The sequence below is a fragment of the Malaclemys terrapin genome, chromosome 9 (genome assembly GCF_027887155.1).
Source record: "Malaclemys terrapin pileata isolate rMalTer1 chromosome 9, rMalTer1.hap1, whole genome shotgun sequence".
Taxonomy (NCBI): domain Eukaryota; kingdom Metazoa; phylum Chordata; order Testudines; family Emydidae; genus Malaclemys; species Malaclemys terrapin.
The window spans coordinates 54,714,122-54,737,174 of NC_071513.1; the positions used below are offsets into that span (position 1 = coordinate 54,714,122).

The 23,053-nt window shown below is 44.9% G+C and overlaps 1 protein-coding gene across 3 annotated transcripts in view; it reads right to left on the reverse strand.

Moving 5' to 3' along the window:
• UBE2G2 (ubiquitin conjugating enzyme E2 G2) overlaps positions 1–22,583 on the reverse strand; it is a 40,190-nt gene extending 17,607 nt beyond the window's left edge. The window contains exons 1-3 of one of the 3 annotated variants that reach the window (XM_054038957.1): positions 22,378–22,583; positions 4,926–4,961; positions 4,785–4,830 (exon numbers count right to left, since the gene is read on the reverse strand). In XM_054038957.1, coding sequence (XP_053894932.1) covers positions 4,785–4,830; positions 4,926–4,961; positions 22,378–22,420 — 125 coding nt within the window. In that variant the 5' untranslated portion in view covers positions 22,421–22,583. Of the gene's footprint in view, positions 1–4,784; positions 4,831–4,925; positions 4,962–22,096; positions 22,330–22,377 lie in introns of those variants that run through there. The other 2 variants (XM_054038959.1, XM_054038958.1) reach the window with 2 other exon arrangements.
• Between the last annotated feature and the right edge of the window lie 470 nt (positions 22,584–23,053).

Consider the following 23,053-nt stretch of genomic DNA (forward strand, 5'->3'; position numbering starts at 1 on the left):
CTTAAATCAAACTCTAAGTTCTCAAGTAGGCAAAATAAGAAAAATGCTCTCTCTACATTTTGATCATCAATGGAAATATTTTTCTGTTGGGTTGTGTGTGTACAGTGGAAGAGATGCACTATTGATTTAATATACAACATGAGCACAAGAAACTCTGGAGTCCATCAATAAGATGCTATTTATGGTGGAAGAAGCAACACTATGGAGTGAAAACCATCATCCAGGTGTCTGCCAAAATAGTAGGATGAGAAACTGATGAGAGGATAGGGAATTCTATAATCACTGATTATGTACATTTGTAAATAGCTTCTTTTGTATTTGTGACAGCTGGAAAATGACCAAAAACCACAACCTCATCAGATCCTGATAAAGGGGAATTCCATGCTAAAAAAAGCCCTTCTCCAAACAAAAGTTCTAAGTCTAAACACAGATCTAATTACCTTTCAAGACAGATTTTTGAAAAATTGGCTTAAATTCGTATTGTTTATATTTAAAAAAGCAATCTTTAGTCTAACAAAGTTCTTAACGAGTGCTTCTGTTTCATTTTGGTGGGCTAAGGTATTTCTTTAACACAAGCGTAAGCTTTCATGGTATACTGCTTTTGAAGTTCATAAGGCAGGATACTAAAAAGGCCCTGAAAGTTTAATATTAAATTCATTAACTTTCACAATAAATTCTTGGACCCCACACAGCGTTAAGGTATCATCCAATATTTTGATTAAATCCTTTGACATTTTGGAACAATTTATCACTATGTTGTATGAACCAATCACCCCTTTTCTAAAGATCCAATCTGCAGACATCTATTAATTCAGCCGCATTCGAGTGTCACAATAGCATCACAGATGTGCACTATGATCCGTTTCACACACTTTTGTGTGTTAGAAAGACACCTCTTAACACAATCGTCTGGGATAGGTAAACACACATGGCTTTATGGAACTGAAAAACAGCTACTTGGGAAGTTCAACTCAATAAGATCTTAAACTTAACAGCAGTGCTGCATTGTGTAAACACAGCGTTGAAAGAATTCAGCATTTTAAAAATAATTTCCCTTGCTTTCTAGAAGAGAAACAAGAGTTCCCACTTACACATCTCCCTATTACTTTAACCAGCTGTAATTCTTGTATTTATAAAGGGACATACTTGGTAGGTCCTTCACATGTGCTACAGAAGGCCCCTTAAATTAGTCAAAATGAAAAAATGTCAAGCCTCCTGTTTGCCATTTCACCATTTATGCTGCTCGTTTACTTTTACATTGTATCCCTCGTGGACAGGGCTAGACTAATTACTGGCACTTCGTAGACTGTTTAGTTTCTTGGACGTCATGCAGCATCAGCACAAAGTTGCAATTTTGCGGTCGCACGCAGCGCAGGGGGAAGCTTACATCCAAATATAAAGTAGTAATTGAATTTTCATTTTAAAAGTAATTAAAACATTCTATAAGATTTTGTCACATTTATTTATAATAAACAGTTTTGAGGACTAAGGTACTTGAATCTCTGGTTCTATTAATAATTATAATTAATTATTATAATTATAATTAATGCAGATATCCCATTTCCTAGAACTGTAAGGGACCTTGAAAGGTCATTGAGTCCAGCCCCCTGCCTTCACTAGCAGGACCAAGTACTGATTTTGCCCCAGATCCCCAAGTGGCCCCCTCAATTGCAATTGAGCTTCAAAATCTATCAAGTGTTAAAATGCAATTTTAGTATTCTTCTTCTTGCATCTGAAGAAATGAGGTTCTTACCCACGAAAGCTTATGCTCCCAATACTTCTGTTAGTCTCTAAGGTGCCACAGGACCATCTGTTGCTTTTAACATTTTAAAAGTTTAAGTCATGCTGTAAGTGTATTCCTGTGAAGGCTGGTTGGCAGGGATGATGAATAGGCATCAGGTTGCTTGCAAAGCCTACAATTCCACCACTCAACACCACCACCTTAGTTTTTATAACTAGTGCATGCCCATCTCAGTTTGGGATTAATACCTATTTATTTATAGCTGAATGAAATTTATCTGGGAGTTTGTTTGGCCCTTTAGAGGGGCCACATGGAAGTTAAAAGCTGCACTGTTAGAGAACTTTCAGCCCGTGTACATGCAATACTGGAAAGCATGACCGTTTGAAATGTCGCACACCCAGGAGTTATTTTTGCTCCCTAATGCCAGCGGATGTTACATGTACCTAAAAGGCATCCAACAATGCTGGCAAAAGGTATAACTTCTACAAGGACTCTTTCAGAGCATGTGAACTTTTTGTTAGGAAGAGTTTGCCTCACTGTATTGCCAACCCAGAACACGGTTCGCTGGAAAAAGGATGCATTTTGGGTAAGTTTCATACCACTACTCTCCATGTGGGACATCTCTCCCTGAAAGTTCAGAGCTCTCATCTTACCATTACATGTCTAGATGCGGGAGTGGCCTGCCCTGCTATATGCCCGCTTCTCCAATGCTGTCAAGGTGCCGTGTCAAGAGTGCTACCTGGCCCTCTTGGCTATGATTAAGGTAGGGGAAAGGGAAGTCACCCCTTGAGTTAACGGTTAACCAGTTAACTTTTTAAAACTGATATTTACATCCCTAGTTACACCACAAGGGAGTTAAAAGTTATAAGCCTCTCACATGATTGGCAAGAAAATGCATCCTTTCCTTTCAGATGTAAGGCCTCACTATGCCTAACCATCCTTTGTCAACTCCAGATTGGACTATTACAACATGCTTTGTACAGACTACACCTGCATACCATCCCAAAACCGCAGCCATTGCTAGACAAGGCAGCCTGCCTACAGAGCAGCTTTCCACACGCAGCATATTACATCTGTGCCATGTGATCTTCATGGGCTACCCACTGACTTCTGCATAAAGTTTAAGGTGTTGATTACACCATGCCTACCCCCATATTATCTGAGCTCCTCCCAGAAAGCTACGGGTATGTCTACACTTGCAGTTTTTGCACTGTAAGTTTCACTGGTGATAGGGAACCGGTGAAAGTAAAGCGCTGGTTTGTGTACTCACTTAATTCCTGAGGCGTCACAGAGTGTTTACATTAGCAGCACTTCCATTGCTAATGAGAGCAGCGCTCTAGGGCAGCTATCCCAGAGTGCAGCTCTCTCCAGTTTGACGATGGGTCTTGTGGGAAGAGGGGGTGATTGCGTGGCATCCTGGGTCCCTGCACAGCCTCCGCTCCCCAAACACTGATAAGCTCCAGTAGCTCAGCATTGCTCCATGCAGGGGACCCTTTGCTCGCGGAGCAGGCATTGTCACCTGGCCAGATAAGTGAGCACTTGCCAAGAAAACAGGACAGGGAGTTTCAAAGTTCCGGGGGCTTTACAGGGGGACGGGTGGATATCTGTTTACCTGGCATCAAAGCAGCAGTGCTACTGGCCAGAGTGGTCACTTAGGCATGGTGGGATATCCTCTGGAGGCTAAAAGCTGTATAAACAGGAAGAACGTGTCTTCACTTGCACATCACTGCAAAAGCATCACCAGTAAGAGCTATATGCCTCTTGTGGAGGTGGTTTTCTTTTTGCAGTGAAACTTCTGAGTTTCACTGCAAAAAGTCATTGGCAAGTGCAGATGCTCCCATGGCTTTTGTGCAAAAAAGGGACTTTTTCCCGCTTTAAATGGCAAGTATAGACATGCCCTAAGTAAGCATCTATATGTTTTATAGACAATGCCTATCGATCCTGTATGCTTCAGTCGTGGAAAAACGACCTGGCGTTGTGTTTGGATCAGAAGAAGCATGAGGCTTCCTTTATTGAATACAAGCACACAGGGGGTGACAGCTATTGGAGCTGCCCCCAGATTCAAGGAACACACAAGCTTTTAAAGCTTAAAACCACAAACAAATTACACATACTTTTGTCTTAATTACCTTATTTGGAATACACTGCAAAATCAATACAGGTTAAAAGCAAAAAGAATAATCATATTTCCTTATTTGGCCTTTCCTGTTGTTATTTACAGTCTTTTTTTTTTTGTGGTTTGTTTTTTCTAACAGTACTATTGCGGTTATACATTTCTTAAGCTTGGCTATTGCAAATTGTTCTGCCTCCTTATACACAGAAAGCCATTGTTCTGTTTTGGGGACTTTCCATTCAGCTCCTTGTACACAGAAACATACTTGGCCAATACTTTAGGTCTACTAGCTTGACCAGAGTTTTAAGACCCCTTTAGATTTTTCTTCAGACTCCGTAACAGTAAATGTGGAGCTTGCCAAATCATTCTGGCACTTTGGTTAAGTGCTGGAGGGGGCAAAAAGAAAATTAATTTTGGAGACAAAAGGAAAACAGATGTAACATTGGCAAACTGTCAGTTTTCTTCTGCTTATAATGTGAGAAATCTGTCCCTATTTTGTTGAATTTAGTTACCGGTTTTCACAGTCTGCAAATCAGTCAACTCATTCTGTTTTCCAACTTACGTATTTATGTACACATTAAGTTGATGTGGTGCCAGCAGTGATCCTTGGGGTATGCCACTACACCCAGCACACTACTTCACTGGGCCAGCATCACAAACTTTTATTATTCCTTCAATAATATGACCATCAGCATAAAATGACTCAAATGCAAGTGATCTATTTTCAAATACACATCATGGTCTGATGGCAGAGAGGTTCCCAACTTCCCCCTGTGACTACAGACTGAGCAGATTGCATGGAGTTCTCTTTTACGCAAGAATATACAAGACTGAATTAAGATTTTCTGTATTAATGCTCTCCTTTCTGACAAGCTAATCCAAAAAGTTAAATGTAAGATGAAGTTTAGCTCCAAAGGAGTATCAACTCACATGATCAAGGCTTCCCATTCAAAGAAGTTTTCTTCATTCATAGGCCCTATTTAAAAAAAAAAAAGAAAGATACATCATTGCTTTACGAACAACAGTCAATGCCACATACCTACATCACATGAGTTCTATATAGCGCCTTACCTGCTACTATTCCTTCTGGTGGATTCAGGGTTAACTCTAAAATTCAGAATTAAAAGAAGATTGTTACTGATATATTAGGTTCTTTATATTACTGAAAATTCAAAGTATAAGACATTTAACCTATCAATTGGATTGCTGTAGCTCAGCATGCTAATTCCTGACAAGCAGTAACAGCCAATCAGACATCTGGAAAAACTTGGGAATGTTCCAATTCCTCCTACTGGTTGTCTACTTTCCTCATCAGTTGAGCCTTCCAGAGAAGAAATACCAACACATCGAGCTCACAGAACTAAACCACTTCATGAACTAACACAATCACTGACTTTCTAGCCAACCTGGCTTTAAAACTTTTCCTGAAAGGCCAATACACAACAATTTGAACTATAAGGGGAAAAACCACTGCTCCACACAAACACAGAAAACATGCACCCTTTTTGAGGGTGGGATATTCTGAATCAGCACACAGAGCTACCAAAGTTCAATGAACAGGGAAAGACTTTACTCCTTCCTGCAGCTCCCATTGGCTGAGAATGGCAAACCGCAGCCACTGGGAGCTGAGGGGCTCCATGCCTGTGAACTCTCCAGCTAAACAAAACGTCCAGACCTGCTAGAGGCTTACCCTAATGGGCCAGGAGGCAAAGTTTGCCAACCCCTGAAATATAGGGTCAGCTTATGAAAGGGTCATAGTTCTTGCTATTTTTACCTAACCATCTTGGGGGGCGGGGGGTCGACTTATAAACGAACGGGCTAACGAACGAGTATATACAGTAATTTCTGATGAGAATAAAAACTTCGTAGCGAGCTATCCTGATTTGAGTTGAAAAGCTTAGGAATACACTGAAACACAGTCTTTTGAATTATTTTAGCCCTGTGGTACACTTGGAAGACGAATTCACAAAAGAGGCTCTCTAGTCTGCCAGCTCTCTGCGTAAAAAACAATACAATGAAAGCCATTAAGGAATAGGATTCAAAGGGGAAGAGTCAAGCCAAGGGGTTCAAAGAATTATTTCTCTTTGTCTTGCCAAGTACAGTTCAATGTCAAGCTGGTAAACGACATCACCAATGTATGGTATTATACATGGCCTGTGGAAGCTCTGAGCCTATCAACTCAACATCAGAATACTTTTGATATTTCCCACAATCACATGCATCCTTCTAGGTGGGATTTTCCACTTCTGAAAGGGAGAGCAGTGTTCAGATCTCAGTCTCTATGCTGACAGAGCGGCGAATGAGACTTCTGTTGCTCAGTCAGGGCCTAGTTAGGAGTTAATAGCTATGAAAGGAGTTGTGAAGGATGCACTGTATAGCCCTCCTACCCCAAAGAAAACTATACCAACACTGGGGATAGTGAGGGTGAAATCCTATGGGACAAAATAAGGTATTTATGAAGATGCAGAGTCAACCCTTTACCTCACCTGGCTAGGCTCTGTCCTTCCCCCTCTCAACAGAAATGGGTGTGCACCACATTAGGGCAGCAAGCACAAGGCAGCTGTGTGGGGTCAGGCCTACATAGTCCTAAAGGAGGTAACTGCAGGATCTTGAACACACATCATGCTGACAGCCATTTTCTGTTGATTATTTTTGGGGGAGGGGGTACCCCTCTTTTGCCCTTCCAGGATTCTCTCTCATACTGCTAGAGTTTATACCATTTAAAGGCCATTTGGGAATCCCAGCTTTCAAATGCTATACAGCATTAATCTCTAGCAAATATCATATTGCCTCTATATAAATCCATGGTATGCCGACATCTTGAATACTGAGTGCAGATTTGGTCGCCCCATCTCAAAAAAATTGGAAAAGGTACAGAAAAGTACAACAAAAATGATTAGAGGTATGGAACAGCTTCCATTGAGGAGAGATTATTAAGACTAACTTTTTAGCTTGGAAAAGAGATGACTAAGAGGGGATATGATAGCGGTCTATAAAATTATGACTGGTGTGGAGAAAGTAAATAAGGAAGTGCTATTTACTCCTCCTTATTATACAAGAACTAGGGGGTCACCTAATGAAATTAATAGGCAGCAGGTTTAAAACAAACAAAAGGAAGTATTTCTTCACACAACTCACTGTTAACCTATGGAACTCTTTGCCAGAGGATGTTGTGAAGGCCAAGACTATAACAGGGTTCAAAAAAGAACTAGATAAGTTCATGGAAGATAGGTCCATCAATGGTTATTAGCCAGGATGGGCAGGGAGGGTGTCCCTAGCCTGTTTGCCAGAAGCTGGGAATGGCTGATAGGAGAAGGATCACTTTACGATTACCTGTGCTGTTAATTCCCTCTGAAGTACCTGGTATTGGCCATTGTCAGAAGACAGCATACTGGGCTAGATGGATCATTGGACTGACGCTGAATGGCTGTTCCAATGTTAGCTTGTGAAGCATTAGCTGTTAAAATTACATCAGAACTGAAGTGGACTAAAAAGAAAGATCGCAATCGGAAGTACGTGATTTTAAAAGGACACAGCTTGAACAAGATCCCAAATGCAGGTTTTGTAAAAACACAAGCCCATAATTTTGTATTTTATCTTATCACTACCCACTGCAGCCAGAGGCAGAAGGCTCCATAACCCATTACTAATCCCTGGAACCATTTATGCACTCTTTTAAGTTTTGTTTGTGTTAAGAGTTAAGATTTTCTAATTCGTTTTTAAGCTTAGAATGAATTAACCATCCCATTTAAAAGATCTATTCATATGCAAGTACAGTGTCTCCACTGAACATTTATGGTGCACACAATGACCACTAATGCATGTTGCGAATGCCCAAGTTTTTAGAAAAGGTTTATTTTATTAGGTATAAAATAGTTATGGTCCAAATAAGCCTTGACTTAACTATAGCGAGCATACAAACATACCAAGAATCTGCATTTTAATCAGGCCTGATTATGTTCTTAAATGATCTGCTGAACAATACACCTTCTGAAAACTTTATAACACATTTATCAATTAATTTGAAGGTATGCAAAACTATTAAAGACAGACTACTTGGGAAATACATCTTCTCCCCTTAGTGCAGGCAAATGATAGGACTCTGGTCTGAGATTCAGGAAACCCAATTCTATTACCCGATTCTATTTCCCACTCTGCCATTTCCCTATTGTTGTATTCAGTGTTGTTATAGCCCTATTATGTGACTTTGGGCAAGTCACTCCCTCCATCTCTTAGTTTCCCCATATGTAAAATAGGGACAACGATGCTTACTTTCCTTTGCAAAGTTCTGAGACCTATGGATGAGGATACTTAGCTGTTATATAGCAAATATTATTCACTATTATACATGGTGGATAAAAATCAATTCCGATTTTTTTTTATTTAAAAAAAAGTTTTTTTATAATCAGATTTTTTTGATAAAATGCTTTTTGAGGAAAAATCCTATCTAAAGATAGTTTTAATTAAGATACATTATAGCTCAAAGATATTCTCATCATGGAATAGGGATTATAAATTCTAATTCTATAGTATGAGAATATATTCATGTAATGATTAAGAAAAAAGTTTTGTAAATGAGTTTTAATAGTTCATGGATTAGGGACCCGATTTTATGGGCTTTCTGGGGCTTCTGTATAGATTATTTAGGTTAATCTTTTTATTTACCCAGTGGGACTCAGTGCTCAGTCTAGAAGATACCATCAGAGATGCTTAGTCTTGCAGTTCTCAAAGAAAAAAAAATCTCCATCATCCAGAAACAACCATAGATAAGTTTGTGATAAAAACCAGCAGATTACAAAAAGAGGTAATTGATGAAAAAATTGCCCGGTTTGTTTCTGCAACAAACTCTCCTTTCTGTATGATTGTGAACCTACACTTCATTAACATGGTTCAGTCATTAAAACCAGGATACAGTCCACCCAACAGAGCAGATGTCGCAGGCAAATTGCTGGATAAAGTGTATGAAAGAGAAATCGAGCAGTGTGCAAAAGGTCTAGAGGGTAAAATTGTTAACCTGAGTCTTGATGGGTGGAGCAATGTCCACAATGATCCTGTTATATGTGCTTGTGTGACAACAGAAGAAGGGAATGAATTCCTTACAGAAACAACTGATACATGAGGAAATGCACACAACAGCAGAATACTTACAAGAAGTAGCAGTAAAAGCTAGAACAAACTCTGAAAAAAAAAATCAAATGTCTAGTATGCAGCTTGGTCACAGACAATGCTGCAAATGTATCCAAGGTGAGAAAAAAATTAGGAGAGAGTGAAGAGAGTCCCAAGCTAATAACATATGGTTGCAGTGTTCATTTGATGCAGCTCCTAGCCAAAGGCTTCAGTGTTCCAGAAATAAAGGCTAATGTTGTTGAAATTACAAAATACTTCCGTAACAACCACTTTGCAGCAGCTGCTCTGAAAAAAGTGGGAGGAACCAAGCTAACTCTCCCACAAGACGTGCGCTAGAACTCAATAGTAGACTGTTTTGAGCACTATATCAAGAACTGGCCTAATCTCATGACAGTTTGTGAACAAAATTGTGAACAAAATTGTGAAAAAATAGATGGCACTGTCACAGCCAAAGTTCTCAACATTGGGCTTAAGAGAAATGTTGAACACATGCTGAGTACCCTGAAGCCTATTTCTGTAGCCTTGAACAAAATGCAGGGAAATAGCTGTTTTTTTGCTGACTCTGTTGAAATTTGGAAGGAACTGAGTGAGATCTTAAAAAGAGAAATATGCAATGACAGAGTTAAATTTCAAACATGAAAAAAAAAACGACTGGGACAAGCACTATCTTCAGCTCATTTTCTTGCAAATATTCTCAATACTTGGCACCAGGGTCAAACCTTAACTGATGAAGAAGAGGAGTTGGCTATGACATGGACATCCAGCAATCAGCCCTCCATAATGCCAACTATAATAAACTTCAGGCTAAGGGTGAACCATTCAAGAAATATATGTTTGCTGATGATGTTTTAAAGAAAGTCACACCTGTGAACTGGTGGAAGTCACTTAAGCACTTGGATTCAGAGACTGTAGAAGTGATAATCTCACTTTTAACAGCAGTAGCTTCTTCTGCCAATGTAGAAAGAATATTTTCTTCCTTTGGACTAATTCATTCCAAACTGATAAATTGTTTGGGACCTGAAAAAGCAGGAAAGCTTGTTTTTCTTTTCCAGATTATGAACAAACAGGAAAATGGAGGTGAAGATGACTGAGTTAGCTGCAGAAGCCAATATTTCAAGTTTCTCATGTTGACCTGGCTGACATAGTCAATTTAATTTTTGTTTTTGTTTTATTTAATTTAACTATTTTAGTTAAAAACAATTTTAACAAAAATAAACCTGATTTTAAAAAACTTGAAAGTTTAACTAAATTCAAAAATTCATAAGCTTGTTTAGTTAAAATATTATGTTTGCTGTTGAAGAAAAAAATCCAGAATACATAACGTTGTTGTTTTAGTTAAATAAAACAATTGAAATGTCTGTCTGGTGATGTTCTCCTCCTAATACAACATGGCAAGAAAATCCTCCAAATATTAATGATTAACCTGTTGAACTGGAGATAGTTCACCTCCCAGTGACTTAATATCTGCTTCAATTAACTTTGGTAAATGAAATAACCAAATAATCATTAATTTTCTGATATAGCTGTAAAACTAATCTGAAAAGTTTTCAAAATAAATCACTTTAAAAGTGTATAGTGTGTATCTTCTAAAAATGAAACCTACATCTATCTCTGAGTTGTGAAGAATATGTGTTAAGGTTAGAACAACCAACAAGAATGCACTTTTATAAAGAAATCCATGATTAAATCGAGTCTTCCTGACTAGTGATTTAAATCAATCTGATTTCAATCAAACCCACCGTGCTATTATAGCCTCCATTAGAGATGGTAGAAACATTCTCTATCCTGAACTCACCCATCTTATTTATTACAGTTCCCTCTTGTGGTAAGTGAATCCATTATCACTACTTGGTAAGCTTAAGTGTTTTATGATGCAATTTCCTACATTTTTTAACACATTCTCTCTCTTGGGATTGAGTTTCAGTAACTGACTAGGGAAAAGCCCCAAATACTATGTTTAGGAAAGGAAGGGCATTTTCAAAGCAGTGATTTTGATACTAACAATGTTAACCAGCTGCAGGGGCCTTGCCTAAATATTTCTCTCTTTATTTAATGAGCAGCAGCAGCTAATCACAACCTGTCCAGTGCATTGCTGGATTTTTCTCTTTTTGCTCCAGATGGACTCTTTCCAATTTTAAGAACAGAGTGCAATAGTGTGCAACTGAAATGAAATTGGCTTATGTCCTGAAGCATAAAGGCTTATATCTCTTCTGGTTTTTTTTAATCCTGTCTAATGGAACCGTAGATGTTCTCTGCCATATAAATGACTAATTTTTTTCTTAATCCTACTAGACCGGGGTGGGCAAACTTTTTGGCCTGAGGGCCACATCGGCGTTGAAAAACTGTATGGAGGGCCTGGTAGGGAAAGCTGTGCCTCCCCAAACAGCCTGGCCCCCGTCCCCCTATCTGACCCCTCCCACTTCCCGCCCCGACTGCCCCCCTCAAAACCTCCCGACCCATCCAGCTCCCCCTGCTCCTTGTCCCCTGACCGCCCCCCTCCTGGGACTCCCCCACCCCTAACTGCCCCCCTGGCACCCCACCCCATCCAACCCCCCCTGCTCCCTGACTGCCCCGCCCCCTATCCACACCCCCGCCCCGACAGGCCCTCCGGGACTCCCACACCTATCCAACCCCCCCCCCCCCGTTCCTCATCCCCTGACCGCCCCCCTCCAGAACCTCTGCCCCATCCAACCGCTCCCTGTCTGCACCCTGGAACCCCCTGCCCCTCATCCAACCCCCGCGCTCCCCACCCTCTTACCATGCCACCCAGAGCAGCATGTCTGGCAGCCGCGCTGCCTGGCCGGAGCCAGACACGCTGCCGTGCTGCCTTACAGGAGCGTGCAGCCCCACCGCCCAGAGCGCTGCCCGTGTGGCAGCGTGGCTGCGGGGGGGACGGGAGGGGCAACAGCAGGGGAGCTCCCCAGCCAGGAGCTCCAGGGCTGGGCAGGATGGTCCCGCAGGCCAGATGTGGCCTGTGAGCCATAGTTTGCCCACCTCTGGACTAGGCCCTTGACCTCAATTATATCTAGTGGTAATAAATTCCACAGATTAAACACCTCAATTTTTTAAAGGAAATACTTTCTTACATTAAACACGACTATTTGCAGTTCTACGGTTCTAATGATGTAAAAGAATCTCCATTTTACAGATGTGGAAATTCAGACACAGGAGAGTAAAGAGCTGCCTAAGATCATATAGCACGTTACTGGCAAAGCTGGGGATATGTCTACATTAGAAACGCTACAGCAGGAGCACCAAAGTAGCACTGTAGCGAAGACACTACAGAGATGGAAAGGATTCCTCTACTGCTGTAGTAAATCCACCTCTCCAAGAGCCAGTAGCTACACTGACAGAAGAATTCCTACCAGTCTCTATGCCAAGGCTTAGGTCGGTTTAATTACATCGCACACGGCATGAGCAATGTAATTAAGCCAACCTTACTTTGTAGCCTAGACCAGCCCTGGGAAGAGGATTCCAATCTACTAACTCTCACATGCTTCAACCAAAAAAATGCTTTTCCTCTAAAACAACATTCAACCAATTTCAGATTTAACACGGCACAAAATCCAGGACATTTAGGCCAGGTCTACACTATAAACTTACACCTGTATAACTATATTGCTCAGGGGTGTAAAAAATTCTCATCCTCCCCTCTCTCCCCCCAGCAATTCAGATAGCACTGTCGACAGGAAGGCTTCTCTCATAGACATAGCTACCACCTTTCACAGAGGTGGGTTAACCACACCAACGGGAGCAGCTCACCTGTCAGCCTAGTGGTGACTTAACTTCTCGATATTTCTGACTTTAGTGCCCAACCATGCAGCAAGCTGCAATTATTTGACTGGCACTAGCAGAATGGCCAGTCAGGAGTCTGAGGCACACAATGCCCATATGATTCAAGGAGGCAATGGCTGATATAGTTTTCCAAAGCAGGGAAAGACATGCACACGAGGCAAAAAAATTGTAACTGCTTAAACCAACATGCAGAGAATGGAACAGGATCTCTGCTTCATTCAACGTACACTGTTAACAAGGCAGTTTTCTTTATGTCCATCTTCCCAGGGCACATAATTGCAGCTTTGCATAGAATATAGGTTTTAGAAAAATCCTACCTGCATATATAGGCAATTTGGAAACACTCCTATCTGCCAAATACAAATAAATTTCCACCAGAACTCAAAAAGGAACATTGCCATACAAAACTCTGAACTCTCTACCCAGCCATTTTGCCAATAGAGCTCTTCAAAAATTTGTTTCAAGAATTTATTTACAACATATAAAAATAGGGAAAGTTTGCTGTTGTTGTCTTTTACTTGCTCATTCAGAAATGACAACCAATTTTTTTACTTAAACTATAAAAAAAAATACACACATACAGGCAGAGACCATTTTTGGAAAAATTTCAGCCCAACATATTAAAGTCCTTGAACACTATGAAAAACTGAAAACAAAGGATTAAAATGCTCATGCAACCTTAAGTACAGATGTAAATAAAGCACCAGCTAGAGTATAACTGCCCAATTCTAGCAAACAACTGACTAAACTGAAAAAAGGAATGATTTAACTTCTTTTACAAGACCAGAGATGCTGGAAGGGAAGTTGCTACTTTACAAAAATCAGATTAAGGCCCCGATCCTACAAACACTTATGCACACACTTCACTACCCTATGACATGAATGGGACCACCAGGCCCGGCTCCAGCTTTTTTGCCGCCCAAAGCAGCGAAGCGGGGGGTTGGGGGAGATAAAGCCGCGATTGGCGGCACTTCAGCGGCAGCTCTACCGCGCCGCCCGCTTCATTCTTCAGCTGCAATTTGGCGTTGGGTCCTTCGCTCCAAGAGGGACCCGCCACCAAATTGCTGCTGAAGACCCGGACGTGCCGCCCCTTTCCATTGGCCGCCCCAAGCACCTGCTTCCTTTGCTTGTGCCTGGAGCCGGCCCTGGGAACCACTCACAGTAGAAAGATAAGCATGCTGGTGTTTGAAGTATCAAGGCCTTAATTTTTATGACACAAATGCACTAACATAAGCAACCTCTCTAGATCTCAATAAAAAAAGTCAAGGGAATAAAACAAAATAAAAAAAAAAAATCAAAGCAAGAATTTCAGAGATAGTACACTAGGGGAAAAAAAGCCGCGAAACAGGTATTTGTCATAATTAGGAAAAAATTATTGGGAAGAGGGGAGAAATCAGAGAAAAGGAAGTAGTGAGAAAAATATATATTCATAAAAAGCTTTCTCCAGCAGCAGAGACTCTTAACTTCAGTTTACACACTAGTTATCTAATAATCCATATCCAATAAAAGCAGAATAGCACAATAAGGGGATCTAACTTTAAGATTATGAACAAACCTTTTACAGTATTTTTACTTTTGAAAACTATTTCGGGCTAAAGAAAAATACTAGAGGACAACTATAATTGGGTGTTCACTTGTACATCATTAGCATAAAACACCAGCAAAAGGCGTGAAGAGGATTTATGGTCTAGATTTACCTCTGCTTTTTGTAACAAAATATTAAAGAAGAGGCTAGCTAGGAAAGTTATTGTCTGCATAAGCAGTTTTACTTTGTTTGTTCAAATGTTAGAAGACAGATCAATTAATGGTCTACAAGGACTGACAATTACATGCCTCGGAGAGCAAACATGTCAGACTTACAGTTTTCAGGGTAGCAGCCGTGTTAGTCTGTATCCTCAAAAAGAACAGGAGTACTTCCGGCACCGTGCCACAAGTACTCCTGTTCTTTTTGAGACTTACAGTTATAATTTTCCAAGAGAAACTTAGAGTTTTGATAATAAACTACACCACTTAGAAAGTCGGGGAAGCTGGGGCACACAGTGTGCCAAACTTTTCTGCTTGTGTCTCCATAGGTGAAATCATTGCACAGTACATTAATTATTGTAGATTACATTAATTGTTCACAAGACTACATTCCATTATAGTTTGGAAGCCTCTTCTCAAGGAAGACTCAGAACTGGAATACCATATGTTGCAGGTCATGACTGAGATGTACTGGCAGAGCTGTGCAAACAATACACATAGAATGCTGTGATGTTATATGATTAAAATATGACCATTGTTGCTACCATTGTTATATAAATACAGCAAATCTTAAACAAAGTACCGGTATGTCATCTATGGAAAAGTTATGATTTGCTGAATATGGTTATCCTATTTGGATGAATATATTATTTTTGTACCTGAAGTTATGAATATTGATTACGTTCCTGTATTTCAAATGTGTTTGCTCCTGTGGTAAAACCCACAAGGCAGTTTACATCTAGTCTAGCCAGCACATTGTGAATGGAGCATTCGAATGATGGCCCATCAATGAACACAATGGGTCATGGAAGAAGCCTAATGGGCTTTCCTGAGGACCTTCTATCTAGAGTATGGGTAATGGCTGCCCTGACCAATCAAAGCATGCAAGGACATGTGACTAGACCATGTGGTACTAAACTTCATCTTGTGTGCTTGTATTTTTCCACAAACTATGCCAAGGGCTTTGTTTGGGACAATGAATTTTCCCTCCAGATGGCAGAAGCAATAAAAGGTCCTGGAAACATCTCCATTTTGCCTCTTTCCTGCTCTGATCTCTGGACTATGGACTTATACTAATGGGAGCATTTTAACCAAGGTACTGAGGACCTTCCAATTATTTGGGAGCAACCAGAGATTTAACCAGTTAGCAGTTTATGCCATCACTGCTTTAAACCTAATCCAAGAACTTTGCAATTATTGTATGTACAGCTCTACCCCAATATAACGCTGTCCTCAGGAGCCAAAAAATCTTACCGCGTTATAGGTGGAACCGCGTTATATCGAACTTGCTTTGATCCGCCAGAGCGCGCAGCCCCCCTCCACCCCCCGAACTCTGCTTTACCGAATTTGTGTTATATCAGGTCACATTGGGGTAGAGGTGTATTTGATTTTAATTCCCCCCCCCCTTTTTTTTTTTTAAATAAATAAACCTTTAGATGTTAGATACTAAAGCACTGGCTGTAAGCATGTATTTGGGTGTGGTCTGAAATATTCATTAACTTGATGGGTAGTATGTCCAATCATTTGGGATTGGTAGAGCTTTTTATATGATGAACAAGATTTTCAGTAATCCTCATCATATTTGACTTGGCTGTCTGGGTGGAAGCCCAAGGCTCGGTTGCTTTAAGGGAACTGCATTTTGGCTTCTGGGTAACCAGTAAGGTATTACAGAAGTGTTTTGTTGCTATCTTGGTGGAGCTAAGTATTGAAATAACCACCAGTCTGGGGGATTGTCTGCACCATTCTTTGCAGTTTGCCCTAATTGAGCAATCGCAGCATGGCTCCCCTGGGACCCTGGCCACAAATGCCTACCCCTATTATGCCCAACTCTTTTTAATGCTCTTAAGTTCATATTTTCATGAACCAGAGTTCAGTTAGACGTTTCAGACAACAGAAGCTCTATTTTTTTTAAATTAGGAGAGCTACTTAAAAGGAAGAACATCTAAGATCCCAATTGCAAGCAAGGACTAATCCAAGGATGGGCAAAGTACGGCCTGCGGGACCGTCCTGCCGGCCCCTAAGCTCCCGGCCAGGGAGGCTACCCCCAGCCCCTCCCCTGCAGCCTCACCTCACTGTGCCATCGGGCAGCTCAGCACCAGCGCACCCCCCGCGGAGGGAAGCAGGGGGGAGCAGGGAGGGAGGCTCACCCGCAGCCTCAGGGGAGCAGGCGGGAGGTGCAGGCGGCAGGAGCGCTGCGAATGCAGCCGGAGGACTCAGGAGGAGCACCGGGCGGGCGCGCAGCCAGCCGGGGAGAAGCAGCGCTTTAAAGGGAAAACCGCCGCTACTCTCCGGCTACAAGGCTGCCCTTGCTCCTCCTGAGTCCTCGGTCCATGTTCGCAGAGCCACATTCCAAAAGGGGTTGGGGGGCAGGGGGATTGGATAGGAGGTGAAGTCCCAGGGGGACAATTAGGGGCAGGGGGTCCCGGGAGGGGGGTTGGATAGGGAGTGGGGTCCCAGGAGGGAGCGGTCAGGGGACAAGGAGCAGGGGGGTTGGATGGGTTGGCGGTTCTGAGGGGTGCAGTCAGGGGGTGGGAAGTGGGAGGAGGAGGATAGGAGGCAGGCTGCTTGGGGAGGCACAGCTTTCCCTACCTGGCCGTCTATACCGTTTTAAAACCTCAATGTGGCCCTCAGGCCAAAAAGTTTGCCCACTCCTGGACTAATCCTTCCCCTCCTCTCGCCCAAGATCGGAAGTGTATCTAATGCTTCGGAAGCGTGCAAGAGAACTTTGGTATCTAGGGCTGTCAATTTAACCACTGTTAGATGCATCAAAATCAGCAGCAAACAGACTTCACCCTTGCCCATAAGTAGCAGACCGTAGAGATCAGAGTAATTCACTCTTCATGCCCATACAATCCTCATCCTCACTGAGAGCCAACAAGGGCCCTGATAAGTGCCTGGTCATCATGCAGCTTTGGGACATGGATACCTGCACACTATGAAAGGGACTGAGGCTATGGGCATGGCTACACTTGCGAGTCAGAGCGCATTAAAGCAGCACAGTGCTCTCTAACTCATGACGTGTCCACACTGGCAAGGCATGTAGAGCTCTCTGACTCCACGGCTACAGCGCTCCTGGTACTCCACCTCGGCGAGTGGAATAACATTTGATGCGCCCCCGCTGGAGCACTGCGACGCCAGTGTGGATGCCCCGGTCTGTTAATGCGCCCTGATTGGCCTCCAGAAGTGTCTCACAATGCCTGTTCTAGCCACTCTGATCATCGGTTTGAACTCTACTGCCCTGCCCTCAGGTGACCAACCGTCAGACCCACCCTTTAAATTCTCTGGGAATTTTGAAAATCCCCTTCCTGTTTGCTCAATCAGGCGTGGAGTGCTCTCAGCGAATCTTTCCAGGTGACCATGCCTCCACGCACCAGGCGATCCCCAGCATGGAGCAATGGTGAAGTGCTGGACCTCATCAGTGTTTGTGGGAAGGAAGCTGTCCAGTCCCAGCTACGCTCCAGCCGTAGGAATTATGATACCTTCGGGCAGATATCAAGGAACATGATGGAAAGGGGCCAGGGTTAAACTGAAGTAGCTGCGGAATGCCTACCGCAAAGCCCATGAGGCAAACAGCTGCTCCGGTGCTGTCCTCGCAACCTGCCCTTTTTTACAAAGAGCTGGACGCAATACTTGGGGATGACCTCACCTCCACTCCAAGTACCACCATGGACACTTCAGAGCCCAGTCCAACAAGGCAGGAGGAGGAGGAGCAAAGCAGGAGTGAGGGTGCTGAGGAAGACACCCCGGCATCCCTAGATGCATGCAGCCAGGAGCTGTTCTCAAGCCAGGAGGAAGGTAGCCAGTCGCGGTGGCCAGTGCTCGGGGAAGGACAAACACCAGAGTAGATTCCCGGTAAGCGGCTTTTATTTTGGAAAGGAAGTTATTCAGTGCAGGCTCTTGGGGCAAGGAGGGTTAGGGCTGCATGCCTACATGCGGAATAGGGCATTGATGTGCTCTCTCACATTGCGGTAATCGGCCTCAGTGATCTCTTCAAAGGTCTCCTCCAGAACTTGGGCAATGCGCAGGTTTCGTGGGAGAGCCACTGTGGTCCTTGTCCCAGTCAGGCTAACATGTCCGCACCACTGTGCTGTGAGGAACAGGGGGACCATTGCTGCACACAGGCAAGCTGCATATGGGCCAGGGCAGGAGCCGCATTGTAGTAGAAGACCCTTCCTTGCTTCCCAGATCACCCTCAGCAGCGAGATATCTTCCAGGATGAACTCCTGAGGAAAATTTGGGGACAGTGTTCAGTATAGGGGTCTCTGCAGCTGTTGGCTCTTCCCAAGGCACAGAAACCCAGAGGACAGTACAGCCATGAAATAATTCGTCCCCCTTAATCCTGTACTTACTCACCATTTTGGGGCTCCCAGGGGTTGTGTGTGCTCGCTTTGGGAAGGGTAAATTATGCTATTGTGTAGACTGTGCTTGCCTTCCTTAAGTACGGGGGAATCATTGCTCTGTCTGGTGTGAACAATGCTGCCTCTGTTAAGTGTTGCATTTTGCCTTTACAGATGCAACCTTGAGATCTCAGCTGTCCGTGTTATCACCGGCCGAGAGGCTGCAAAGAATCAGGAAGAGGTAGAAGCAAAGAGGAAGTCGCTTGAAGATCATCAAAAAGTGCAGGAGTGGCGAGGGAGTGAAAGGAGGGTCCAACAGCAGAATGCAGATCGCCAGCACCAAAGCACGGAGCGGCTAATAAGCATCATGGAGCGCCAAGCGGACTCGATCCCCACGCTCGTAGCCATGCAGGTGGAGCACTACCGCGCCCGCCCCCGCTGAAGCCCTTGTCCCAAAACTCTTTCCCTTGTTCCCCCATGTCACCTCCAACCCACTTTCCCCAACATCCAGAAGTGCAGCACTCATTGCACAGCACTCCAGACAGGAAGGCTGAGTATGATAACAGGACATACGCAAATCTGTGATTGTACCGTTCCCCACCCTACCTCCTTGCCCTGTTTCCCAAGCAGTTGTGTTTCTTTTCGATAAATGGATTTTTTGGCTTTGAAAACATTCTTTATTATTGCATAAAGTAAAAGATACCTTAGCCCAGGAAAGCAACAGGCACTGCAAGTCAGTGTATCATACGGAGAAAACACAGATTACTACTCACATAGGTACCATTGCACTTCACTCCCGTGCAGGGCACCAAACATTACTGGTGGCTTTCAGCCTCAGATTGCTGCTTCAAGGCATCCCTAATCCTTGCAGCCCCGCGCTGGGCCCCTCTAATAGTCCTGCTCTCTGGCTGTTCAAATTCAGCCTCCAGGTGTTGAACCTCTGAGTTCCATGCCTGAGTGAATCTTTCACCCTTCCCTTCACAATTATGGAGGGTACAGCACACGGATATAACCACGGGGATGCTGTTATTGGCCAGGTCCAGCTTCCCAGACAGAGATCGCCAGCGGCCCTTTAAACAGCCAAATGCACACTCCACAGTCATTCTGCACCGGCTCAGCCTGCTGTTGAACCGCTCCTTGCTGCTGACAAGGCTCCCTGTGTAGGGTTTCATGAGCCACAGCATTAAAGGGTAAGCGGGGTCTCCAAGGATCACAATGGGCATTTCGACTTTCCCTATGGTGATCTTCTGGTCTGGGAAAAAATTCCCAGCTTGCAGGTTCCTGAACAGGCCAGTGTTCCAAAAGATGCGTGCGTCATGCACCTTTTCAGGCCAGTCTGGGTTAATGTCAATGAAACGCCCACAGCGATCCACAAGCGCCTGGAGAACCATAGAGAAATAGCCCTTCCGATTAACGTACTCGGAGGCTAGGTGGGCTGATACCAGAATTGTAATATGCATTCCATCTATCGCCCCTCCACAGTTAGGAAAACCCATTTGTGCAAAGCCAGCCACAATGTCATGCACATTACCCAGAGTCACAGTTCTTCTGAGCAGGATGCGATTAATTGCCCTGCAAACTTGCATCAGCATGATTCCAACAGTCGACTTCCCTACTCCAAACTGGTTAACGACCAATTGGTAGCTGTCTGGAGTTGCCAGCTTCCAGATTGCAATAGCCACCCGCTTCTCCACAGTCAGGGCAGCTCTCAATCTCGTGTCCTTGCACTGCAGGATGGGGGCGAGCGCCTCACACAGTCCCATGAAAGTGGCTTTTCTCATGCGAAAGTTCTGCAGCCACTGCTCGTCATCCCAGACTTGCATAACAATGTGATCCCACCACTCAGTGCTTGTTTCCCAAGCCCAAAAGCGTCGTTCCACGGTGGTGAGCATGTCCATGAATGCCACAAGCAATCTCGTGTCGTATGCATTACTCGAATCGATATCATCATCGGAGTCCTCGCTGTCATTTTCGATCTTAAAGAATAACTTGCCTACCAAACGTGATGTGCTTGCGAGGCTCGCCAGCATATTCCTCAGCAGTTCGGGCTCCATTCCCGCAGACCGAAAGGGAAGACAGAGCGCACAGTACAAAGAACGTTGAAAGATGGTGCCAATTGTGGATGGAAGCAGAGGGATTGCTGGGATGCAAACTGATGCATCACGGGGCTTTGGGACAGGACCCAGAATGCCCCACATCCTCTGCCCTCTTCCCACAAGCCACAGCACCAGAATGGGAAGAGGTGCTCTGTGGGATAGCTGCCCACAATGCACCGCTCCCAATGCCGCTACAAGTGCCGCAAAAGTGGACACGGCAGTGCACTTGCAGCTATCAGTGTGGACAGACCGCAGTGCTTTTCCTACTATGCTCTACGAAGGCTGGTTTAACTCAAAGCGCTCTAAATTTGCAAGCGTAGCCATGCCCTAGGTCTACACTACAGCAGCCACAGCACTAAACTAACAAGAGAAAACTCTCCCATCAGCTTAATAATTCCTGCCTCCACAGGAGGCAGTAGCTAAATTGGCTGGGGAACTTCTCTCACCAACACTGCGCTGTCCACACTGGCGCTTAGGTCAGTGTAATTTACATCACTCGGGGGGAGGGGAGGCGGTGGCTTATTCACACCCCTGCGTGACATAAGATATACCAAAGTAATCTGTAGCACAGATAGCCTGAGACAAGCAACTAATTTGTCTGGGGTCAGCCTCCTATCAGATAGGAAAGACTTCTAGTCACAATTGTCCTGGGATTTTTATATACTGGTTGAGGATGGAGTCTTCAAGGGGGCCATTTAATTATCACAGCACATGTAAGTATCATATTCCTGCAGCATTTGCAGAAGTCAGATTCTTGCATCATTCATAAGAAAGCAATGAGGCTTTCTCTGGATAAACTGTGAAGTAAACGTCTCATTGCTCCTTCTAATGGGAAAGATGTGAACAATACCAACGTTGCTCCACCCGAGCTCAACTCCAGCTTGTCCCACGGTTCACATCTCCAACCAGCCTCGCCTGGTTAAGGGAGCAGAGCGTGCTCAAAACTAGGATGATTTTCACACTGCAGCTAAAGCAGCTGTTTACTTTGACCCCATTTCCCCACTGTCTTTGCTCCCTCACCTAGGGTGACCAGACAGCAAGTGTGAAAAATCAGGACGGGGGTGGGGGGTAATAGGCACCTATAGAAGAAAATACCCCAAATATCGGGACTGCCCTATAAAATAGGGACATCTGGTCACCCTACCCTCGCCGCAGCCTCTCCCGGGGGCCTTGGCACCCCCGGGTCTCCCCGCCTGGCAGGGAAGGGGCCGCTCCTCAGCCGCGGGCGGCCCGCCAGGGAGCGGTGTCACACGGCTCCGCCCAGGGGCCTCGCCTTGCCCCGCTTCAACAGAGGCCCGGTGGGCCGGGCGAGACTTCCCCAGCCCTGGGCCAGCGGCAGGGGCCATGCCTGGAGGCCCTGTCCCGCGCAGGCCCGGGCCGCAGCACGGGAGGGAAGGGAAGGCCCGGCCCTGCCCGCAGACTCACGCTTGTACTCGGCCATCAGCCGCTTGAGCGCCGTGCCCGCCATGCGCCGCAGCCGCGAGGAGCCGGGGCCGGAGCGCGTCCCGCCGCCAGCAGCTTCCGGGGCAGCAGCGCACCATAGAGACCCGGGCGGCGCGGCTAGAAAGGCCGCCCAGGCCCAGCGCGCAGCTCCCTCTCGCTGGCGCTGCAGAGTCCGCCGGGCGCACGCGCTAGGGGCGGGGCTGCTGGACACAGAGCCCGGGGGGGGGGAGGGAGCGGGGACATCAAGACTTCGCCCGTGCGGCTGCTCCCCGCCTCTACAGCCCCGACCCCCGTAGTTAATCCTGCTGCGTAGCGCTGCGCGGCGGGATTGTTGTGCGTCGAGCCGACGGAGGGTCTGAGCGCAGGGGGCGGGGCCGGGCGCTCAGAAGGGCCGAGTTAAGGGGACGCGGCGGGTCCTGTAGTGCCGTGCCTCGCCCTTCAGAAATTCCAGGCCTGGGCTGAGCTGGGCTCGGAGATGCGAAGTCCAGGTCTCCCTCTTCCCCCACGCAAGAGGCTGCCGGTGAGCGGCTGGGGGATTTGTTTAGAGCAGAAGTGGACTGGGTGGGTGGTGGCCCTGGTAGCTAGCGCAAACTAAGGGGACTTCCAGCCATGGGCCTCTGCCATGTGCTGCTCTGCCACCCAGTTGCACCTGCCAGCC